At 46.5% G+C, this 12,210-nt stretch overlaps 1 protein-coding gene across 2 annotated transcripts in view; it reads right to left on the bottom strand.

The window, feature by feature from the left end:
* The window catches only part of cpne5b (copine Vb), a 95,328-nt gene extending 83,362 nt beyond the window's left edge, over positions 1-11,966 (bottom strand). For both annotated transcript variants that reach the window (XM_053867946.1, XM_053867948.1), the window contains exon 1: positions 11,565-11,966. In XM_053867946.1, coding sequence (XP_053723921.1) covers positions 11,565-11,683 — 119 coding nt within the window. In that variant the 5' untranslated portion in view covers positions 11,684-11,966. The remainder of the gene's footprint in view (positions 1-11,564) is intronic.
* Between the last annotated feature and the right edge of the window lie 244 nt (positions 11,967-12,210).

The following is a 12,210-nucleotide window of genomic DNA, read 5'->3' as shown; positions in this document are numbered from 1 at the left end:
ATAGATAGATAGATAGATAGATAGATAGATGGATGGATAGATAGATGGATGGATAGATGGGTCAGTGGGTGGGTGGATGGATTCATAGATAGATAGATAGATAGATAGATAGATAGATAGAAAGATAGAGGATGGATGGATGGATGGATGATAGACAGAATCAGTAAAAAACAACCATGATATCAGAGTAGAAACAAAGGTGACAGGAAAGCTCTACTCTAGCCCCAAACCTCCAACCGAGACCAGTGCATTCAGAGACCAAAGTGAACACAGAAGCAACTGGCAGGTTTTCCCAATTATGGTGATTTAATTCAAAATTTAATTTAAACTGTGTTTGTCCATATCACTAACATATGCACACGTGCTTCAGTGTTCTGTATTCAGTGTAGTCTCGGTCTTGGCCTTGGTCTCGGGTTACAACACAGTCGTGAGATCATGAAGTCTAGTTTGGACACTCAAGAAGCCGAGTGAAAAAGAGTTACTGATATTTCCAGTGGGAGTGACCAGAAATGAGTAGATCAGATGTGCGGTTCATGAGGATAATCTTGGAGATGGAACAAGGAGAGGAGAGATAATGAAGGACAAAGAATGTTGGCGATGAAGGTGGAATGGCAAACATCTAATGGCATATGGTGAATGAGGAAGTGAAGGAGACTAGAATGCACAATATAGAGAATAGAAGAGCAGGTTCAGCCAATGGTTGTCAGTCTGTAACACCAACGTCGGTGAGAAAGTTGAACTGTGGCAGGCTGAACATGGAGCTACGACTCCCTCAGGAAGGTGAGCGTCTATAAATACCAAAACAAGCTCAGGAAGTCAGAGAGGCGGCGATACTGAGACTTGATATTCTGGCAGCAGGTACTGTCACAGAACAAGACGCCACCAGGCCCATTTCTTGGCTTCGCGTTCACAAGGCATAATTAATCCGACCATATTGTCTCTCCGTGCTGACTTTGGCAGCCGCCTGGTAATTAATAACACCTTCAGTCCAGCCATGGCAGTTCTCATAACCCACCACGAATGCCTTCACGCCCGCTCTCTCCATCCGCTGTTATCTGTTTTCCTTCAGGGAGAAGGTTGCTCCATAATCATATCCAGTCATCTCACACACACACACACACTCACACACACAGTCTGCATGATGCCAAATGATTCCATCCTGCGAGTGGCAGTGGGGGACAAATCTGAATCAGAAAAAAGCACCACAGGAAACAGCAGCACTGCCTCCCATTAAAATGTCCCACAACCATATGGAACACAATGAGCCACAGTTCCATAAACCGATAAGTGCACCTCAGCATAACTCTTTATTGTGATGCTCATAATTACCCATATAGATGTACTGTATAATGCTTGTAGCTTGTAGCTGCTATGTGACCCGTGAGCTACATTTACTGACTGTTTTTTCTTCATATTGAGGTGTAAAACCTTTCCTGTCTCCTGCACGGCTAGAGCTGGGACAGGGATGAGGCGAGTCTGGGACAGAGCGTGACTTGGTTTATGACTTTGTCACAGCCAAACTGCACAGAAGCGCACATTCAGAGCTGGACACGCACCGGGCACCTCTTCACTTCTGGAGAGACGTCACTCACTCGGCAACCCCTCCCACATGCAGCGGCCACACACATAGAGGAACAGCGCACCTGCAGCAGACACTCTACATTCACTCCTACAAAAGCCTATTTTAAGGCTTGGAATGCATCATTGCTTTTTCCATTCATTGTAATGGGAAAAATCCATTCAGATTTAGAACAAATCGCTTCTCGAACGGCCGTTCATTTTGGTTCAGAGTCCTGGTTATGGTGCGCCTTGTGTTTTGGATGGTTAGGTTTAGTGTGAGAGGCTGGGAGGCAGGATTATGGCAATGAGAAACCTCACAATGTCCTTGCAGGGATAGCAATACAAATGTGCGTGTGAATGGCTATTCTTGTAGTGACTAATATTTGAAAACACATCTACTTGCAAGTGCAGTTGGCTTTGTGGGGACAATTCTCCGAGTCCCCACAAGTCCAAGCCTCAATTTGAAGTTGAAGACTTCAAGAAAACTGGGTCATTATAATTGAGATTGACTCTGTTTCAGAGTCCTGGTTCAGGTGAGCCATGTGTTTTGGATGGTTAGGTTGAAGAGGAGAGGCTGGGGAAAGGGTTATGACAATGAGCGGAGCGCACGACAAACCTGTGCGCTGCATGTGAGTTGTAGCCAGAGCGAGTGGCAACAAAAGAAACCTGTGAATCCCGAAACAACTCACTGTCTGCAGCAAGCTGCTCCGCTGAGGTGAAATTACTCCCGTGATAAATGAAAGAGATCTTCTGGTAATTATCAAGTGATGGTCGCCGTCTTCAGCTGTGATTCACTTTTCTAAATGGCTCCAACTGAGAGCAATTATGCTCCCATTATATCGTCACAGGACGGTGGACAGGTGCTCCAGCTAAATGACTGTTCCAGCTCTCGTCTTGTTTTCCACCTGGTTGAACTGAACGGTTGCTTCTTAATGGACCATTAAATACGTTCTTCTAAAATAGCGAACACAGCATTCACCAGTGCCCACGTTGGAATGCATGGTTACATCATCAACCTTTATTGGGGCTAATTTGAAGCAAGCTTTGGAACCTCATTATGTTCAAACTAAATCCTAGAAAAAAAACAGCAAAACCAACCTGTGGGGTTGTTAAGGCCCATTTATGCTCAACGTTACAAACGGATATGGACGAGGCTCTGCGTTCATTTCGCACATATTTCTGCATGTGTCTGGCCAAATGGAGCAGTACCACCAGAAACCGTGTGGGGGCAGTGTTGCTGTTGCTACCTGATACATACAGTCGCTCTAATGAGTCACAAAGAAGACATAACAATGGTGGAAATTCTCCGTCCTCCAGTGGCCATATATTTAACAGCCTAGCACTCACACTCAACCCCTCCACCATGGTTAGGTGGTGATTCAAGCAAAGGCCTGGTTGACTATTATTTGCTGCGCTGCTAATACAGTGGTACCTCGGTTTTCGAACGTCCCGGACTTCGAACAAATCGTTCAAACAAAAATTTCACAATTTTTTTTCCTTCTGATTTCGAACAAAAATCCAGAACTCGAACGCCCCCGAAAAAAGCTGGAAAAAACATAACATGCACAGACCGATCATCTGACCCACAAGGCGCTTTGTTATTCTGTATAACGCAGCCTCTGTATGCAGACGTGTCCCGTTAGCTACATTTACTGACTGTTTTTTCTTCATCTACCACTGGACCGTGGTAGAGTGTCACAGGGAAGGTGCTCGCTCTCCACACCTCCACTCCAGGGTTTGATGTCCTGTTGTGGGCTGGAGCTGGGACAGGGATGAGGCGAGTCTGGGACAGAGCGTGACTTGGTTTATGACTTTGTCACAGCCAAACTGCACAGAAGCGCACATTCAGAGCTGGACACGCACCAGGCACCTCTTCACTTCTGGAGAGACGTCACTCACTCGGCAACCCCTCCCACATGCAGCGGCCACACACATAGAGGAACAGCGCACCTGCAGCAGACACTCTACATTCACTCCTACAAAAGACTATTTTAAGGCTCGGAACGCGTTATTTCTTTTTCCATTCATTGTAATGGGAAAAATCGATTCAGATGTCGAACAAATCGCTCCTCGAACGGCCGTCTGGAACGGATTGTGGTCGAGAACCAAGGTGCCACTGTATTTAGAAAGACCTTGTGTGGTTGCAGTGCAACATGGAAGACAATGGAATCAAAGGTTGTGTTCGAGCCTCAAAGTGGTTGCTCTTGTCAGGAAGTGTAATTTGTCATTTTGTCCAAACACTTTGGCGTGTTCGAGTGCAACATCAGGGACATGCAGATGGTCATCTGGGTTGCAACTGGCACAGGCTGCCTTCAGCCAGAAAAACTCACTCCATAATATTTTTGATCATCCAAAGCAAGTGGACAAAAAGTCAGCCAGCCACAGCGCAAGGGTGACGAACGCCAGTGATGCATATCAGCTAATGTCAGTGTTAGACATTCATGTTAATCTTCATGTAAAGCACTGTCTGGTAACCCGAATGAAACAATTCCTCAGTCAGATTGCAGGAGCAAACTTGAACAGCCTGGTGGAGAACAATGTATCATTCTGAAAAATTGAGGCTGACATCAAATTCTAGCAGAGCAACGCTGCTGTTGAGGTGCATTAAGAAACATGAATGGTGAAAGTGACTCATGAAGAACTGGCCGTGCATCATTCAAGCAAGGTCCAGAATTTATGCTGTGTTCCTCAAGAGGCAGGAAAGGAACACCCTTCTTTTCCATGTGAGCTGACCAGCAGAGAAGCTGGTGACTGCCACAGACGAAGAGGGACAGCTCCGCCGCCACAAAATGAACAGGAGCCATCAAAACTCCAGCAGCTCAGCAGCCACTGTAAAAGAATGCACACGGAAGACGGACAGGCAGAGAGTCGAGGGAGCATGAAGAGCAGGTGCTGGAGGTAATGTGGGGCTGACTGCGGCTGCACGAGGGTTCGGCTGTTCATCATGCCTCAGCGAGGATCTGATGTGATGGCAAACACTGACAAAAATGACACCTGCACTGAGACACTATTTTTCCAGCCCTGCCATGGACTGACAGCATTCTCACTGACAGCATTCTCACTGTCAACATCCGGCTTCTTTTTCAAGTGGCTGCTGCATTTGTATCCTTCTCGGGGAGGAAATATTACTAAACCGACCACGATGTGTCCAAGTCACACTCTCCTGGGTGCTGTTTGGTTTGACAAATACCTGGTTTTATTCTTGCTTGTTTTCTTATAAGCAGCTGAAGTGCTGGAAAATGCTTTTTTTCCCCTCTTGGAACGTGTGTGTTGCATTAAAGCCATCGTTGAGTTTGCTAGTCCGGAAACTCCGCAGTTGCTTGACCTGACACCCTCCCATTATTGCTAACAGCAATTGAGCCCATCGCTCGAACAAAGACACCGTAACGGCAACTGGGTGCAATGGAGAGAGTCACCCACCGGTGGGGAGTGTGACAGTGTGCATGAGGAGAACTGACTCAGGGATCTACATTCACCACCCATTATTCAGCCTCATGGAACAGCTCCCTTAAAAGTGCATGTCAGTAATGGAATCCAACATATCCATCAAGCAGCTTTGCATCAAAATAAATTCCAGAATTGCCATGGACTTTTTTTTAAATGCATTGTTATCTTGTGTTTATGACTTACTATTTCACCATCTCAACATTCCAAAAATGTTTTCAAATTCAGTTTGTGATACAAACCAAGATAGTTTTCCCATTGTATTTCTGGTTAAAGCTACTGCCCTGATCTCAATGCCGCCACTGTCCGGTACAGGTGAGTCCCAGAGAGTTGAAAATGACGGATCATAACGCCTCGAGGGCGTCAGCCTCGATCTTACTGGGTTCTGGACTGAGGTCTTGGTTTCAAAGCTGTTTATACAGATTCATTGTAAACATTATGAGAGAAAAGTTAGTCAGATATTTTAAATCGTTGGCGCTGAAAGGGGGGGAAAAAACATTGTCGATTATCGTAATGTGTTTAGATACTTTTGTCAAGTGTTGTCAGTTATGTTAAGTTTTGTTCTGTTAGCTACTTCCTGTTTTATTTTGGGAGTGTTGTTGCACCTTCCTGTGTGCACCTTGTCTGTCTCGTCTCCTCCTAATCCTGTTATTGTCCGCACCTGAGCTCCTGTTTTGTTCCTTCCCTCGTGTGTACTGTACTTGTACTTGTGTCTTCACACCAATTCCCAACTGAAACGTCGGTTTGGGAGCCGCTGTGTTTCTGTGGAGGTGTTCCTCCCCTCCCTCAGTGAACGTTTCTCCACATTCTTAACCGTTTCACCCATCCAAAATCATCATTGTCACTCCAGAGGACGGTGGCTTCACGGATTCTGATGTTTGCTGCGCAGCAAGAGCTTGGTACCGCCGGGCTACAGCTCGAAAAATTAAATTTGACCCTTTGAGCCTTTGTAGCTGAGTCTTTAGGAAAGGCAAATACTCCTCAACCAGCTTCTCCAGCGCTCAGGAAAATATGAAACCGCAGTAAAGAACAGATCGCTGCGCCTCCCATGAGCCTTTGTGGTCCTTGAGGAAGCTTCATTTTAAAACTTATGGTGAGGATTGCAGCAAGTGGTGCAAACAGTTTGGAATGTTTAAGCTCCGCATGTGATTCCCGAGTTATGCCAGGTTATTCCTGCTCTTTCAGGTCGGTAACTCAGTGAGGACCGGTGCGCTTAAAACAATTTGCTTCCATCAAATTGATACTGTAAAATCACTCACTGTTTCAGGTTATTACTCTAATAGACTCAATGATTGGTCAGAACCACTATGTTACAAGTGCTGTCAGAACTGTCTCATTTGCTCGCCCCCACCTCGTGTGAGGAAGGACGTGCGCTCAGAACAATACGCTCCTTCCACACAGTCCACACCAGCATTTGTGCCCTTCCATTTCCCCTCTCATTCTCCTGTCCGTCTGTTGCTGGCGATAATGATTGTTCTCAATCTGCCCGGCCACATTCCGACTAACAGCCTGTGAATAAAACAGGTGTCTGTCTGCCGGTGGCTGAGTGACTTTATTTTTCATGTGGATAATTAGCTTGCGCAGCGGAAAACATCCATCGCCCAAGCGCTCAGACCCAGAGCGGAGAGGGCGGATGGTGATGAGGTTTGGATCTCTCCAGGGTTTCTTTCTCACGGTGCTTTCATTTTTGTCCCAGATCCATCAAGGCCTCTTTCTGAAGTGGGCCTGCGGGTTTTCTGGAAATGAAAGATGTATGCTGCTGCAGACCAACGCGACATTAGCAACGGGGTTTAATCAAAGCAGCCATTTCAAATCTAGTTCTCAGGAGCCGGGCCCCACGCCCCTCAGTGGGGGGGCTGCGTGCTCCACCGGGAAACCTGTTACTTCATCGGATTGAGTGAGCTCTTCAGCAACTTGCGTTTTTGACCACACGTTTGTTGTGAACACTTAGAGGCCATTTATGGTCTCCGTTCAGCCGGTGTCAGCTCCATCATCTTCCCCCAACAACATTAGTGGCAGAAATGGTATGTGACTGCCGTTTCTGAGCGTAACAGATTTCTCTCCAGGGAGCTGGAACATGCATGAGAGTCAGTGTTACATCCACAAACTAGTCTGAAGAAATGAAAGACAAGAACCACCATTTTGGTGAACAAACTGAACACGTACATCACATGTTGAAATCAGCTGCAGGAAGTGAAGCCGTGTTTTTCCCCGCATTGGGGCGACCCTCATCTAACACACTTCTTCATCACGGGTCCCCCTCATATCTGCACGTCACCAGCCCTCACACATCAGACCAACTCTGTCCGCATCTTGCCCCACTTCTGACACCCTTCAACACAGAATGGGAACACTGCTGTATGTGTGTGTGTGTACTTGTACTTCAATCTTTGTGATAACCTGCATGAGTTTTTATTCAACAGAGTGAGGACATTTTGGCCGGTCCTCACTTTGTCAAGCCTCAGTTTGAGGGTTAACACTACAAAATAGCTGGTTTATTATCATTGGGTTTTAGGTTGGTTAAGAGTAAAGTTAAGTTTAGACATGTGTTTTAGATGGTATGGATGGGATTATGTCAATGACGGTCCTTACTAAGATAGGAAGACAAACGTGTGTCAATGCGTCTTGTCCAGGCAAGTCCTGCCAAGCGAGTCAAGCTTCGCCAAGTCACATACTTTTTGTTATCGTCGACCTTCCTTCCTGCCTTTTATTGTAGGTTTTTTTGGTGGTGTTTTTGTTTGGACTATTATTTCGATGTCAAGCCTCACTTTGAGGGTTCAAACGATAAAATAGCTGATTTGGGTTTTAGTTTGTTTAAGAGTAAAGGTTAAGTTTAGACGTGTGTTTTAGCCGGTTACAATACTAAGACAGGAAGACAAACGTGTATGTGCGTGCGTCACAATACCACAAACTTGACTCAAGACTTCTATTGATTTTATCAAACTCCCTTGTCTTTAATAGTCTTGGGTTGGGAAGGGTGAAGTACTTCTTCGTTTATCTGACCTCCTTTAATTTGTGGACAAAACTTTGAGTGTTGTCACAACCTCATTGTGTCACCAGGTGTCGTCCAAACAACCTCAAGCTCAACACATGACACACAGTGGAGCTGATTGTGGTCTTCAGGGGAGCAAAGCTCTATACTGACATGGAGAGACTACACATGACGCAGGTTCCCAAGACACCCACAATGCTTCGTCTATTTTCGGCCAATAAGAAAATGGGATCCAAAGCAGTGCAGAACGTGAGCTACACATGAAAGTATTTTCTTCTTTGAGGAGTTAGTTGAGGTGGCATCTCATGAGGATGCCCCCTTGGTTGCGTCTCTTTGGAGGTGTTCCAGGCACGGCCAGCTGGGAGGAGACCCAGGGGTCGGCCCAGGACCTGGTGGAGGGATTACACACAGGAGTCCCCAGTCAGAGCTGGTGGATGTTGCCAGAGCGGACATTTGGCGCGGCCTTCTGAAGCTGCTGCCCCTGCGACCCACCAACAGATAAGCAGTTGAGGATGGATGGTTTCAAGTCTTCCAGCTGTAGAGCTTTTCGACAGTTGTCAATTCCTTCCTCAGTCTTCTGTTCCAGTTCCTTCCTCATTGTTTGGTCCGTGTCGGTGGCCACTTATATCCGGATATACCAGTCCACATTTGTAAAGATGGTACACTGGTACATCGTCCTCTTCTGCAGAGTGAGTCCAGGAGGTTGGTGCTCACATGGTGAGGAGACTCCAGCCGCAGGAGGCATTTTCTTTTATTATTGTTCTTAATTTTTGCTTCATCATGTCGTCCATTTCCTCCATAAAAGTGAGTGTGTCTGACTCTGGAGTTCTGTGTGCAATGCTTGCTTTGGCTTTTGCCTTTGTTTTTTTTTTTAAAGAAAATCCTCACAAATGATCACATGACACATCCACTGAACTAAATGGAGAAGATTTGGCGTTTCCTCCTCAAAGACCAACCTCATTGTTGTTATTCCCTTTGTATCTTGCCGCACCCCCCCCCCCACCCCTCCCCCTCCTGTCACCGATAACACATTAACATAAATGAGGGCTGTCTTCTCTAATAAGGGGTATTAACCAAACCGAACATCTTTCATCCTGTTTTTAGGTTGTAAATACAGACGGTAGTGAAAGAAAGTCCTCTGAAAGCTTTATTTCCTTCTTAATAGGAGAGTGACTCACACAACATCTGGACAAAGGCTCCACATAAATAGTGCGGACCGGAGCTGTTATTACCATGTTTGAGTGTGACAAGCTAAATAATGATAATTTACTCCTCTCAAGTATCCGCAGTATTAAACCTTCACCCCAGCGACGCAGTGGAACTCACATACATCACATGGTAATTGCTTATTTGTCAATGACCTTTTTGGTCAGAGGGTTTCAGTCCACTGACCATCACTCCCACACAGAGCCGCGGAGCAGATCCGTTTCGTCTTCCAAAATCCCTTCAGTTGTCTCTCAGATCGCACGCACCATTAACTTGAGCAACCACTGTTTTTGAAGTGTATGCTGCAAATATTGCTTTAAAAAAATCTGAGTAGAGAGGAAGCTAAAGGGTGCGCAACGGGGTGTAAGCTTTAATGACTTTAACACTCTCGGTGGTCCTTTCCAATCGCTGAACCACAAAGTGACCTTTCCAATGTAATGTTCTGAATCGGACCACATATCAGTCCCCCTCAACAGGGCTGGAGAAGGTTTCCAGGCAAAGTCAAGTGAGAGGCATTATCTCTCTGGCGTGTTCTGGATCTGTCCCAGGGCATCCTCCCAGTTGGAGCTCCTCCTCCTCAGAGACACTTCCAAGAGGCATCCAGTGAAGGACACTCAGCTGCTGGTACCTTGGTCTTTCAGTCTAAAGCTGTATCTTTCTGCTCAGCTCTGTCTTCACCATGGTCTGCGTTCCTTCCTTTGTAAAGTGCCTTTTATTGTAATGTTTTTGTTTGGACTATTACACGGATGTGGCCCTCCTTTTCTTTGTTTTTTGGGAATTAAAGTTTTGTTGCTGCCTCATCTCCTGCATGTGAGTCCAGTGAAGGACACTCAGCTACTTGTATCTTGGTCTTTCAGTCTAAAGCTCGTGACCACCACCAGCTTGGTCTTTCGGCTCAGCTCTGTCTTCACCATGGTCTGCGTGACTGAAGTAACTGTGCGGATCATGCCATCGCAACAAGTGTTACGATGGGTTCTTAGCTAGAACCCTGTTTATACAATCACACATCCAACAATGAGCCAAAAGGCTTGACTGATCAGAGCAGGACACGTCATGTGCTCCTAAATTCAAGAAACCTAGTCTCACTGTGGTTACACCTGGAGGCACTTCAGCCAAACACACCAACAAGATGCATCGCAAGAAATATTTAGATGGGAAAAAAATCAAAGCACAGTTGCTATAGTAACTCAGGGATGTATAATAGGACGGCCACACAAACCTGGCTTAGAAGTAATGGAATTCATCCTAAACACCATACACCACATATCTTTTCTTTAGTATCTTGGACCACACAGTCCACTCCTGCAGACAGAAGGCCACCACCCACAGTACACCACCAATGCTATATCAACCAGGAGGTGGGTCCACAAGGGGGCGGATCCCTGTTTCCTTTCAGGCTCCATCCAACTAGGCCAACTAGCAACGCCGTCTTTGATCCTTCTTTCACCTGGAATCACTCTTCATTTAATCCCTCACTTAAGGCAAGGGGCTAAAATGTAGTCTGGGCTTCTTTGGTTCAACTGCTGCCCCAGCGACCCAATCAAGAAAAGGATGGATGTGCAAAACGCATTCAACCTTTGTATCAGCTTCTTTTTTTAAAATTCTGATTCTTCCTCAGTTTGACCGACAAATGATTTGAGTGTCCAACTGATTTTTTCTTGCTGGCTCCTTTCTTGTCTGTTTGCAAGTGAGGAATCCAACAGTGACACATAAACAGAATAAATCATCCAAAAAGAAAAAAAGAAAAAACAACTCTGGCATCGCCCTTCATTTTCTACCCCACACCAGCCGCCACGCTTCTTCACTCCATCTCTTGAAATGCACACATTCACGCTCTGGCATCTTCTGCTTTTTCTGTCTGAGCGTGGAGATGTGGCAGAGAGCTACTCCAAACGCCTCAGAGCCCATCAATAATGCACACACAGCTTGTTATAGCTCCAACTCTGCTTAAATGGAAGGTTCACAATCGCGACACCAGCATCAAAGAGCAGAGATGTGTGTCGGAAAATAAATAAAAAAAACATCACAAGAATTCCAATTCGCTCTCGGGTTTAGAGATTTGTCAAAATGTAGCGCGTTCTTTGGATTGACATTAAAACCTGGCTCCTTCAGAACGGTCAGCAGAGGGAGGGAGACCTCTGGTATGTTGAGGAAAAACTGTTCAACTGACATCAAATGTTGCTTCTGTGTTTTTTTCCCCCCATCACAGAATATCGGATTCCTCTTTCTGTGCATTCTAAGTTTGAAGCGCAAGCAGCAACCCCCCGTGTCCCCACCCTAAATGAGCAACACGCTCTCCTGCGCGTCAAACGACTTTTCAAATCCCATTGTTGAAATCCACTTTGTCAACTTTGCAACTCACCGGCAGGAGACCGTGATCTCCACTTTGGTGGCGGGGATGTTGCCGGTGATCGGGTCGAAGTCGTACACCGACGACATGTCCTCCAGCTTCTCCATCACCTCGCCCCCCATCAGCTCCATGTCCGGAGCGCCGCGCGGCTCGGGTTGGATCCGAGACGCGCACAGTCTCGCCCCGATGGAGCGCGCCGAGTCTCCGGTGAGTCCAGAGACCAGATCAGAGACCAGATGGCCTCTGGCACCTCCGAGTGAGGCAGCCACTTCACGAATGAGGACTTACTTCTAAACTACCTGGCCACACCGGAGTCCATGCGCTGAGGGTCGCGCTCTCGCAGCTGATCCGCCTTCGCTCGGCGCAAGTGAGGAGTACAGCCGAGACACTCGCTCACACATCTGTCCTCCCTGTCACGCGCTCTTACTCGCAAGTGTGGAAACCCTGCCCATTCACTGCTCGCGTGGGAGCGCGCCGCGCCGACAAATCAGTGTCAATGAACGTTCGATGTAGATCAATTGGCTGCGCAAGTGCGATTTTATTTCCGTTTCCGACCTCAATATCTGATGCTAGCCTCCAAACAGTGAGACTTCAAATGGAGGACTCATAAACCTAGATCATGAAAGGCAGAATTTATAACAAGTCCCCCAAAACATCG

The sequence above is a fragment of the Synchiropus splendidus genome, chromosome 6 (genome assembly GCF_027744825.2).
Source record: "Synchiropus splendidus isolate RoL2022-P1 chromosome 6, RoL_Sspl_1.0, whole genome shotgun sequence".
Classification (NCBI taxonomy): Eukaryota; Metazoa; Chordata; class Actinopteri; order Syngnathiformes; family Callionymidae; genus Synchiropus; species Synchiropus splendidus.
Note: the sequence above shows the minus strand (reverse complement) of the source record. Positions and strands in the feature narration are given on the sequence as shown.